Source organism: Lagopus leucura, unplaced genomic scaffold (assembly GCF_019238085.1).
Source record: "Lagopus leucura isolate 7727_CA_CO unplaced genomic scaffold, USGS_WTPT01 Super-Scaffold_1, whole genome shotgun sequence".
Taxonomy (NCBI): domain Eukaryota; kingdom Metazoa; phylum Chordata; class Aves; order Galliformes; family Phasianidae; genus Lagopus; species Lagopus leucura.
The window spans coordinates 2,165,335-2,177,495 of NW_024962250.1; the positions used below are offsets into that span (position 1 = coordinate 2,165,335).

Here is a 12,161-nt window from a genome sequence, read left to right on the forward strand (position 1 = left end):
GTTCTCCATCTATAAACATGAGAACTTCTGAGCTGTCTCTTATTCCTCTGTTCAGACAAGATAAATTAGGAGACGTTTATCTTCCAGTACCTCTAATTTTAGCCCTGAAAGGCACCTCTCCAGCATTCTGGTATGACAGAATTACTAACAACCAGTTTAGGAAAACAACGCCTCCATGTGGCCGCTCTCAACATGCCATGGTTGAAAAGGGAGGTCACCAAAACTATCATATTTTTCTGATGACTCCTTATGAGCAGAAGTATAAATAGCAGAGAAACTGTGTGGAAGTTAAAATCCTCCTTTCCTTTCTCTTTCCCCCTCGAAATAATTGAAGAAGCAGTATACGGTAGCTAGAGTGATTGCCTTATGGTGCCCAAAAATTATAGGAATACTTCACTTAGAGGACAATATATTGCCACCGTGTAGCATAGGGTAAACCCAAAGCAGACTCAAGATAGTAATTTATCTGCCCCCTCCTTTTCAACTTTCAGCCTTGAGGCTGAGTGTGACCTCCAGATGCCGCTGTCCTTTGCTTCCACGTGCTGTGCCTGCCCAATTTGTGTCCCATTCTGACAGGTCTCCATCATTGCCTCCTGAGCAGCTTTAAAATGGCAACTTTCTATGTTCAATCATATGCAGTCATTATACCAATTTGTCACGCAGACTATGAATGAACTGGTTTCATGCAGAGTCTGAGTAGCACGATGTACAGCTATCTGCTTTGGAAAATCAGTTGTACAGATCAATCTTGTGAAATCTAGATCAAATGATCCAGATACAGGGAAAAATCTCACTAACATAATATTGTTCCTCGTGGTTTTATTATTATGGGCTCCATATGCTAGCTCCACAGGATGTTTGGGGGGGGGGAGGGGAGGGGACAGCCTGCAGCTCAAAATGGACAGGAATAAAGATCTTGGCATTCAAGCCTTTTTATGACTACATCTTAACCAATCCCTTAAGACAGTACAGTGCATTCTTTTCTCCTGATTTAGACTGTATGTCCAGATTAACACCACTGCTATTTTGAATTAGAAGCATTTCTCTGTACTTCAGTGAATAAGTAACGCCTACAAATTAAGTTGCTTTCAGACACCGCCTTACTCACGTTCTCCCAGGGATGTCAAAGGGTAATAATGACTGAGTGTGTGTTGTTGTTGTTTTTAAGCTAGAAAAGTGTTCAGAGCACAAAAAGGTTCTGACAGTACATAGTGTCATGGTCAAGCTGCAGCACTTTGCTGGAAGTCTGTAAGAGACAGCAAGCTGCCCCAGGTACAGCACTGTCTGTCCTGAGCTTCTCCTGGGATGGAGCTGTAGTGGGCTGAGGGGGCTCTTCTGCACTCTCTGTGCCCAGGGGAGTCACGCCTCTTGGCATTTTCCAACACAGGACGTTGCCATCTGCCTGCTTCAAATGCCCTAAAATGTCAGCTGAGGGATTCTGAGTTGTTCCTCGCTTCCTGTCCTAGATTGCTGAGATATAAATAGCAGCCAGGTGTTAATTAATTCCCATATGCATGCCTGAGTGTGAGTGCCATGGGCTTTACCCGCGTTTGCTTCTGAAGGCGAACATTTGTCAGTTACTCCTGGAAGAGCTGTTCTCACAAAGATAAGGAGCCAGCTGCTTAATTAACAAGACTGCTTTCTGCCTCAGACAAAGCCTGCTACGCTCGTGATAAACTCAGAAGGCTTTGCTTTGCTGCTCACAAGCAGCTTACACACGCACATGTGCCTCAGGAGCCCAGTAGCAGCTTGTCCAGCAGAGAGCACTTACCTGAGGGTCTTGATGACCAGATAAACCAGCACTAGAGCTGTGGGTGCACTGCACAGGGTCAACATACACAGTATGCTGTGTATTTGTAGTAAAGGTGAATTCAGCATAGTTGAGGCTCAAAGAGAGCCTTGGAGACCCTCCAGTGTGTTCTTGTACCCCCAGTTAAGAGTTACATATCTTGGGTTTTTTTTATATTAAGGAAGACACAATCTTTAATGGCTGGTAGTTAGAAATCACAAATGTTGGCCCTAATTTCCACACTTTGGAAGAAACAGCATTGACCTTCTTTCCTCAGACTACGAAGCCTGTTGAGAAACAGGCTTTCAAGCTCTGTATGGACCTGACCTGGGGCATGAAACGTAACCATGCCTTCCTCTGTGCTAGCCCAGGTCATCTGTACTCGCACTCTCCTGCACTCAAGCTAATTAACCTGGCTAAGAGGCAGTCATTAGCCTGGATACAGTGCTGGGTTAATACAGTTACACCACCTTCAGGATCTAAATTGGGCCCTGATAACGTTTCTCCTCCAGGTTGGAAAGGTGCACCTGAGGCTCAGGCAGCACCTCTCAGAGGGTGCTCACCATGCCCACTTGCCCCAAGATCCCCCTGCAGGTGCAAGCAACAGCAGACTGATGTGCAGCAGATGCCAGACATGCTGCGTGGACAGCAGGAAGTGTATCAGAGGTTGAACTGTGTGAGTGACTCAGTTACCTGTCATCTCTGCCACAGTCTTCATGAGAAAGCAAATCTCCAGGAGCCAAGGTAAATAACAGGAGGAAAGTGTAACAAACAGCTGGAAAGGGAAAGGCTGGGGCTCCTGCCTTGGGGCAGACACAGTCAGCTGACCTGCGAGCCACAAAGTGTGTGTCTGGAGGAGGCCACCAATAGGTAGAAGGTGCATTTACTCATAAGTTTGAAGCACAGATTTGATAGTAGGGCTAAGAGAGTTTAATCTGGAGTTGAGATACAGGGACAAAGAAACGCATCTAAATTTCTGTCAAGTTCCAGTTTGAATGAAGGTTTCAATGTTACCCTTTCTAAGCCTTCTAGTACTGGACTGGCCATCATCTCATCTGCAGATTCTAAGCTTGGATACATGACCGATTATTCTTGCAATGCCAAAAGGATGACTGATTAAATTATTAAATTGATCAAATTAAATTTGCCTCAAATTAGCCACTCTAAAGCACTGCCTGCTGATTTTCTTATTGGGGATGTAAGAGGAGAAAGTAAAGATGGAGCCTGACTTTGGAATGGCAGCTGCATCCTGCCCACCCCCCTGCATCCCACAGCAGACAGGCAACCAATGCTGGTTACCAGTATGATGGTTACCACCATCAACAATCAACACAACAAACCTGCAGCTATGAAAATCAACACTGCAAAATGCACTAACAGTTGTTGAAACTGATACAGAAGAAGTTCAAAACTTCCTGGTAACTCTGGAAACAAAACCAGTGAAGAAACAGAAGTTCAAATCAGATACGTATTTGTATGCATCCAAAGAAAAAAAAGAAACCTTTCACTCCAAACTAAACAGTACTAAAGCACAGAGACCTGGTAAAAAAAGTTAAAGGTTGCTGCAGAAATGCAGGACAACATTACGGACTTAAAACACAAAAATAGGACAGGAACAGCAGTAAAATCTACCAAATGAATCTGCTGCAAAAGGAGATGTATACGTGCTTCATTACTTTATTTTAGCCCCCAAGCACACAGAACTATATGTGTACAGATAAGTTTAAATGCCTACAGTAATAGACTAGTGTTTAACTTGTGTTGAGAAAACAGCAATAAAGGTCACGGAGCAGAAAGCAGCCTGGAAAAACTATTGATTTTTGACTTGGTGGTTATATTATGAAAAAAATAACAATGAAGGAAAAGATCAGCTGCAGTTACACTTAAATGTTTCGATTTTGTAGCTTTTTTTTGTTTTTTGTTTTTTTTTTTAAAGCAAACACAGGGCAAGTATTGCTTTGGTCAACCTCAAATGTTTCCTTAATACACAGTAATGTGTTTTCCTTCGTAGCAGTCTCCAACTAGTTCATTTTAGTCTACTTTTTTTATTGCCCTTTTCTTCAGTTGAAAAAACAGGTGTGAAATAGAAATGGAAAGAGCAAATATTTCAAAAGCTGTAAACAAGCATTTGCATTTGAGACTTAATTTTAAATGCTTTTAATTTTTTTATTCCCTTTGTACCTTCCCTTTCTTTAAGCATTACAATGAATTTGATTTCTCAGGCATTTCAGTGAATTTCATGCCATTCTCCCAAGGAACCTTCAATTAGCAGGAGTGTTCCTTAATTATTCTGTGTTTTGGCTCCTTTTTGACCTTCCTTGTAATGGTCCTCGAGTCCTATATAAATGTTAGAAAATATGGTCTTTGAACCTTGTCTGTTATCTTTCCCCAGCACTGAGACTTGTATTGCAGCTAATTGTCTTAAAGCTTTAAGTACACTGAGAGGTTTTGAAATTAATATGAAAGTAGGATTAAATACAGAAAAGTGCATTCATTTTTATTGCTTTCTTGCCTCTGGAAATAGCATTTTAGCTTAACGAGCTGGAGGCCAAAAGTGGCAGATATTGTACTGACTTGGCAAAAGAGGAGCTTTCATTAGCAGATGGACAATAGCGGAGATGATGGATTTGACAGATCCATCCAGTGTTTTCAAGAACTCATTGAATTAAGCGTTCTAAGTAGTGGGTATTGCAACATGTTGGGCTGGGAAAGGGAATTAAATCACACAGAATGAAAAGTTGTTAAATGAGAAGGCAGTGAAGACGAAGGCCCACTTGTTAGGGCTGTACCGAGAAGGAGCGCTGCGGCAAAGCATGGGCCCAGCCCCACTCCTGCACACAGCAAGGAGGGGTCACAGGCAAACCCTGGAGTTCACAGTCCTGGAGCCTTCTCCAACTTATTTAACTGAAGCTGAAGATTGGCTAAAACCAAGCATACTGTGTGACTTGTCCTTTGCAAATACACATGACTGTAATTCCTGGCCAATGTGGTAAATCCTGGCAGGTTCACACCTGGACACACATGGTATGAGCACAGGGTGACATGGTCTAAAAGCATATCTGCACTTTTGTGGGAACAGCACTTGCACCTACATATTTATTTTGTCCGTGCCTCATCTCTTACAAGAGCACTCCTGCTGATCAGTTTTATATTCTCATTTCATTCAGCCTGGTACAACTAAGGAAGTTGCTGAAACTCAAATGCCAGTGCATGACAAAAGAAAAAAGTAGTACTAGCTATTTAAAGTCTTCTAAGAATGTTCTTCATTGCCCATGTCACAAGGTGTAAGATATAAGATGCATTATTTCACACCTTAAGCAAAGGAATGGATGACTCATATCAAAATTAGCCCTGTGAATGTCAAGTTGGGAAAGCAGGAAACGACAAATCTGAGGTCTTCAATGTGACCTTAAGATCTCTGATTTCCAGGAATACTGAGAGTGTTTCTTATAATAGCACATCACGAAATATCAGGCTTCAGGTGAGATTTCACTGCCTACTAAATGTTGGCATGCAGTGACTACTGGCCAGAGGTCACTGCTGGAAGCAATGGATATCTATGCAGGTGGAACAGAAGAGAGTTTTTATAACAGTATTTTTAATGGAAAAACTGTCACCCTTGAAATACTGTTATGTATTTACAGCTATTAGCAGTCCTACTGAGATTGTCAGGGGGAAATGGAAAAATAAAAAAGAAAATTAAATATAGTAACTTGCTAGTATAGAAATACAGTACTTCTTCCTAAGTGGAACTCTCAGTGTACTTGCACATATACGTCTGCACAGATGTTCACAAGGAGGGTGTATGTATGCATTTATGCATCTCAGGGAAGGCTACAATGAGCTAAGACTCAATTTGAAAATTTCAGCCATTTTTAAGGAACAGCCATTGTATATCTGATCCAATTCCCTAATCTGCTTTTCCCAAGAAGTTTAGAGTGATTAAGCCCTATAGACTTTCTAAGAAACATTTTAATATTTGTTCCTTTATGTGGGGGTCTAAAAAAATTGAGTTAATGTCTCCATGATGACTTCTCTTTGAAAGTATAACCGAAGGCCAAACCGAAGGTCATGAGGTCACCATGTCATGAGATTAGTTTTAAGGGACACATGTTATCTTCTATAGAGCTTCATTCTGTATCATTGATGAGAGATTTGCAATCAACAACAGTGAAATGAAGTCAGAGCCACAGCTGATATGTCTAATTAATAGGCTACATCCATTTCATCTGCCCCACAAAATGTCTGAGAAAGAGTATAAGGTAAAACATCTCCATCCAGAGTTGGTACTGCTCAAATTCTGCATAAAAATAACAGTGAGAGCACTTGGAGGATTTAATCCTCTGAATATCCAAATACTTATGCCAGCACATTTCATCACGTTTCCATTTTGAGGACTTTTGTGGGTAAATTACAGAGTAAAAATTCAAAATGACAAGAAAACTGTGGGTGTGCTTGTGTACACATAGTGGCAGATCTTGCACACCCACTCTCCTACGTAGGTGCCTGAACCCTACCAAGAAATGCAAAGCTAGTTTTTCTGACTCAGTGAGGTGTGTCCCATTGTCTCCAGGCTACGTGTATAATATGGGCTGGCAATCTCCCTTTTGGGCTCTGTCTTAACAATCCAGCAGATGACTTTAGGGCTTCTACTCCAAAACCATCACAGCCACATGACTGAAACACTAACCCAGTATAATAAATTCATTCTCAAGGTTCAAATTTGTACAAAAACTGTTGACAGGTAACACGCATACACAGGGTTAGATGCTGGGTAAGGTATTTATTATCTGGGCCTCCCACGTTAACTGTATGTTGAACTGATCAACAATTACGTTTTCATAGCTAGAAGAAAACTTGTACAAAAACCATACAATATGCTGTGGCTAATTTTGAAGAAAATAAATTGAATCATGATAAATTTAATCATGGAATCATCTGATCTGGATCTGTAGTGGAAATGCTAAGTCAGGGCTTGAAGCAGTGATTGAACACCTGGTGGGAAGGCAGGGCCAACCCAGGGGAGCTCAGGTGCGTGCAATGCAATACACCTGAGTGACTGGAAGGGGTGGAGCCAGAATCCATCCCTTCCCAGACCTCATTTAAGGGTTGGCAGTGAGGGCATATTTTGCTGGAGATCCCTGCCTACCTGAAGTCTTCTAAAGGTAAGCAGCTCTTTTCCTTCATTTCTGTGGCTGCTGTATTTGGGCTCATTCTCATTTGCTGTAGCCAACTTTGCAACCCTGCTGTTATCATCCCATTATAGTATTATAGGACTGAATTCATACTGTGTGGTGGTGAGGTGGCATAGACGGACTGTATACCTGCCTGTGTAACTGTAGCTTCAGAGACAGTGAAACCTGGGTTAAAGAGAGCATCAGTAGAAGAAAGTAAGAACAGTTAAGCTGTGAGAGGAGGAACAGACCACGGCTTGATTGTTTTGTTTTTTTCTCCTGCTAAATGAGTTAGCAATAATGGCAAACCTAAAGAGAGTGATCTCTGTAGACTGCACACACCACATTTGTGACTCCAAACAAAACGGGAACTCTGCCTCCAAGCCATTGCATATTATGTAAACACCATTTATATTAAGTGTACATAAAATTGTGAAGCACTTACATCTGTTTCACTAATCAAATCACGATGCTAAGCAATTACTCAGAGACTCCTGTATTTGCAAACATCGTGATGTTGGCAGCGTCCTGCCCCCCTTCACTGCATTTATTCTGTAGCAGAATCTGTGCCTACGTGCACATACACACCTGCCATATAGGGTACTACCTACCCATAAAGGTAACATCTCTGCTATTTGCACCAACCTGCCCTGAACTGGTGTCTGGCGCTCCGACTAAAGGGAATGAGGAGCCTGTGTCTGTGTTAGCAGTCTCTTGAAACAAGGGGCTCGCAACCAAATGCCCATAGCAGGACAAGCTGCTGCCCAGGCAGTTCCCAGCCATGCCCAGGAGGGCAACCCACCCATGGGGTTGAACTCAGCACCTAGACACCTGCAGCTTCCCTGATTTACAGCCATAAATGCAGTGACAGTGTCTCCTAGTGGTTGCATTCTTAAAGGAACACACTCAAACTTCACGTCCCAAAACTCACGCTTTTAAAAAGCACACAAAACTGTTGCTAGATCTTTAGAGTACTAAAACATCATTGCTTCTAGAATCACAGAATTTCTCAAGTTGGAAGGTTTCCACAAGGGTCACTGATTCTAATTCCTGGCTCCACGTAGGATAACCCAAAAATCAGACCCCATATCCGCACTCTCCTTGAACTCCAGCAGCTCTGGGAAGCCTGTTCTATGCCCACCACCCCCTGCTGAAGAACCTTTTCCTGATATTCAACCCGCCCCTTTTTACCCACTTCAGTGGGTAACAAGGAAATGGCTTTAATGCTCAAGGCTTTATATCTGATGATTAAATCACAAGCTAATTTAACATCTAAAACCTCTAAGTCATGCAAATGTGTTTTTTTAAAACACTGTAGCAATGCACTGTACTATTTATTTTTGAAACAGTAATGCTTCATTACTGTTTCTTATTACATAGAGAGGTGAGAGCTATAACCCATGGGGAAGCAAGGTGTGCAGGCACCATCCATCTCACAGGTTAAGTGTCCTCTTAGACCCTGTAAAAGCAAAGGAAAGGCTAAAAAGCTCTGCCACCTTCACATGGAACCAGTCAGCCTCCAGAGGTTCTACCTGAGCACTACACAATGTGCAAAACAGAGAATGTGAACAGATGTTGCTGGGTTTTTGGACCATTTTTCAGTCTCAGAGAAGGTGACTGTGGCGGGTGGGGAGGTGGGGAGGGTTGCTTAGAGTGTGAACATGAAAACAAGCAACTCCAAACAGCACCAACAGTTGCTTCCAGCCCTTCTTCGTTGAACCTTCTAGCACCACCTAAACATCCAAAATCCATCCTGGTAAATGAGATGAGTACCAGGGCATTTTGTGACAGGAGGACCTCGCGGGCAAGGTAAGCACATTCCTCAGTGAGAGCAAGTGCCAGCAGCTAGAACTGCAGTGAAGCAGATCTGCAGACCCACAGGCCTGACCCTGCCGTATCAGGGGATGTTCCCTTTCTCATCTTCAGGTGATTGAAGTTTCCTGTTGTCCACATTTTCCTTCTTGGAACAGGAAGTCTTGGGTGGCAAATTTCCAAACATGGGTAACTTTCCTCAAATTAAGTATTAAAAGAAAAAAAAAAAACGGTACAGACAAGAAAATATTTCCTAGTAAATCCTGGTTCTGAGGACTGCCTTTTATGAATGTAATATAGATTTGCCTTCCTCTGTGTATACATGGGGGCCTTACTATTTGCTAGGTGCCCTATCATTATCCCTGACATCTCTGATTTGGAGATCTCATGTAAACTGCACTGTTAGAGGAAAAAATAATGCACTGCAAAACTGACTGTGATTGGAGTTGTTCTATCCCAACAAAACAGTGACCGTATGTACTACCAACCTCACCTAGCACCGCCTGAGCACCACAGAGCCGCCAGATGCTGTGCCGGCACACACACAGCCCGTCCCACCTCTCGCAGGGGTCTCTCCGTGTACCTGTGTGTGCCTGAGACACACCGCAATGGGCACTCTCTGCCACCTGTCTCTTTTCCACTGCACCGGTGTCGATGGAAAGCCTTCCTCGAACAGCCTGGATGGTCCCAAATTTGTTTCCCTGACGGTCCTTACGATGCCTGAGCTCGCCGGCCTTAATGCCAGTACGTAAAGCTTATTTCTCTCCTCAGCTTCTCACCTGAGGGGGGGGAAAGATGACAATTCAGGTTCTCAGCAGCACAAAGGGATTAACAAGAGACACGCATCCCGCTCCACTGGTTTCCCTCAGCTACAATTGGCCACCAGTTGAAACGCACCAGAGAAGAGCGCTGACCTTTGTCTCAGTGAATTTCCTAAAAAAAATTTGAAAACAAGGCCTAAACTTTGTGTCCCTTTTGTCTTGCTGACCATTTAGCTCTGTCTGATATGGACAACAGTATCACATATCTATGGAAGCCTCTCCAATTCTGGTGCTCCTATCTCCTTTAGCCACCTGCTCAGTCAGCTTCTCTAAAGTGCATTACTCCTTCTCTACACATTATCCCCTATGGGGCAGATCCCCTGCTGCAGCCCCCTCTCATTAGGTCTCTTCCCGTTAAACCCTGGCACAGCAAACCCCTGGCTCTGCAGCTTCCCTCTTTTGGATGGAATAGTGGGCAGCTGGAGTCTGCCAAGCAGAGTGGGGTCAAGTAAGAAAGACACAGAGCCACAGCCGTGGGATGCAGACTACTTCTGAACTTACTCCTCAAAACTCCAGCCATGGGGCCTGCCCTGTTCCTGAAGAACCAGCACTGGCACTGCCATGCTACCCTGCTCCAGGCCAGCTGCTCTGCAAGGAGCATGTCCCTTTGGCCGCGCAGGTGATGGGGCACCTGTGTGCACACGCCCCAGCCATGTGCTGGTAAATCCCCTCTGTCTCTGCGTCCAAGAGCCACACCAGCCATAAAAACAGAGCTTGCTCTCGCACCCTGTCCTCAGAGAGTCCCATCCAGAGCAGATCACGCTGATACAACCTGACAACATCTAGGGATAAAGGGGAGGCTCACACCAGATGCAGCCTAATGCTAGCCTGTATTAGAAGAGGGCAACCAGAGATCAGGGGAACCTTTTCTTTCCTCTCCCACTACCGGCGAAGTAAGGACTCCTCAGCAGATCCTCGTGATCCCCTGTTGTGGGATAGGGGCAGGAATACAGGCAGAGACAGGGACAGGTCTCGGTCCTAGGGCCGCTGTCCCACCGGGCTCTGTGCCTCTCCTCAAAGCCTCTTGTATAACCCTTCGCCCTTCCCAGCATCTTCCCCCGCTCACGCTGCAACGCATTTGGCACAAATTTCCCGAATTGCAAAACTCCCGCAGAAGTTGGATCCGTGCTCTGCCTTCCCCAGGGCCGGGCAGGGAGGGAGGGACAGCTCCCGGCTGTCCGCCGTTATGGCGAGGAGCTGCCCCGCACCCCGCGTTCCTCGCGCTCGGCTCCCCAGGCAGCGCTCCGGCAGGTGCTCTACGCTCGTTTACCCTCCGGGGCTGAAAGAAAGAAGCGACGGGAGAAAAACCAAAACCTCTCCAGTGGCTCACACGCCAATTCCCTTTCCTCCTCTCCCTCTAGAACGCGGCTGTCCGCTCCTCGCTGCCCGGCGGCGGGGCCGAGGGTTAACAATGACACGGCCGACACGCGGCCGCCGCAGACGCACAATGCGGACCACCCGCTCCCCCGTCCCTCCCTCAGCACCGGCGCTCCCCTCACCCTTCCGTCGACGCCATGGTCCCGCGAGCCCCCCGGTCTCCTCGGCGGCCCGGGCAGCGGGGCCGAACGGCAGTGGTTCCGTGGGTGCCCCTCTCTCGCCTCGGGGAAGCGGCGCGCGGTTCCTGCTAATCCTCGGGGCCGCGCCAGGCGGGGACCGGCGGCTCCGCTCGGCGCCTCCCGCCCCGCCACCGCCACCTCCCGCCCGCCGAGCGCTCCGGCCGGGCCTGGCGGGGCGAGGAGCCGCTGGCACCGCTGCGGTCCTGCCGGCCGCGTCTCGCCGCGGGGTGTGCGCTTGTGCGTGTGTGTGTGCGTGTGTGTGTGTGTGCCCGCCGAGAGGTGGGGGTGACTTCACATCGGCGCGGCGCTGGCTGAGGCAGGATTGGAAGGTTTAGCCTTCTAGCTGTGGATTTGCCGTCTATCCCTCTCTATTTTAGGCAAGGGCTGACATCACCGGCCGCCGGTACTCCTATAAATCCCCCCAACCTCTCGCTCAAAGGACAGAAAGGAAAGGGGAGGGGGCAGCGAGCCCCTCGCAGGGGGAGGGCCGCCCGCCTGCCGCCGCTCGCTACCTGCCCCGCTCCGCTCCGCTCGCCGCCGCGCCGCCCTGCGCTGCCCGGGCAGCCGCCGCCAGGGCCCGCCGGGACCCCCGGGCAGGAGCGGGCCGGGCCGCTTCCCGCCGCCTCCCGCTGCCTCCCGCTCCACGCCCGCCCGCCACCGCAGCCCGGCAGCCGCGCCCCGAGCCCGGCGCTTCTCCGCCGCGCCCCGGCCCCGGGCCCCGCTCCCCGCCGCCGAGTTACCCGCCCGGGCCGAGCGGAACTCAGGGCCGCCCGCCGGGGGACGCGCGGAGAGCGCCCGGGGCCCGGCCCGGCGGCGGCGCGGTGCTGCCCCCTGACGGGCAGGCGGCGGTGGCGCAGCCCCACCTGCACGGGCGGCCTCGCGCTGCACCGGGCTGAGGGGCGCGGGGTCGGGCTGAGGGCGGCCGTGCCCTGGGCGGGAAAGGGGGAGGGAGGGAGGTTTGCGAGGCTGCCGTCCCTGCGGGGCCGCTTGCAACCCTTCCCAGCCCATG

General features: G+C 47.6%; 1 protein-coding gene across 5 annotated transcripts in view; it reads right to left on the reverse strand.

The window, feature by feature from the left end:
• SLC1A2 (solute carrier family 1 member 2) overlaps nt 1-11,200 on the reverse strand; it is an 83,197-nt gene extending 71,997 nt beyond the window's left edge. Inside the window, exons 1-2 of one of the 5 annotated variants that reach the window (XM_042869792.1) lie at nt 11,096-11,199; nt 9,359-9,554 (exon numbers count right to left, since the gene is read on the reverse strand). Coding sequence is in view for 1 of the 5 variants with exons in the window: in XM_042869641.1 (XP_042725575.1) it covers nt 11,096-11,112 (17 nt within the window). In the remaining 4 variants the exon portion in view is untranslated. Of the gene's footprint in view, nt 1-9,263; nt 10,856-11,095 lie in introns of those variants that run through there. The other 4 variants (XM_042869641.1, XM_042869872.1, XM_042870086.1 and 1 more) reach the window with 4 other exon arrangements.
• Between the last annotated feature and the right edge of the window lie 961 nt (nt 11,201-12,161).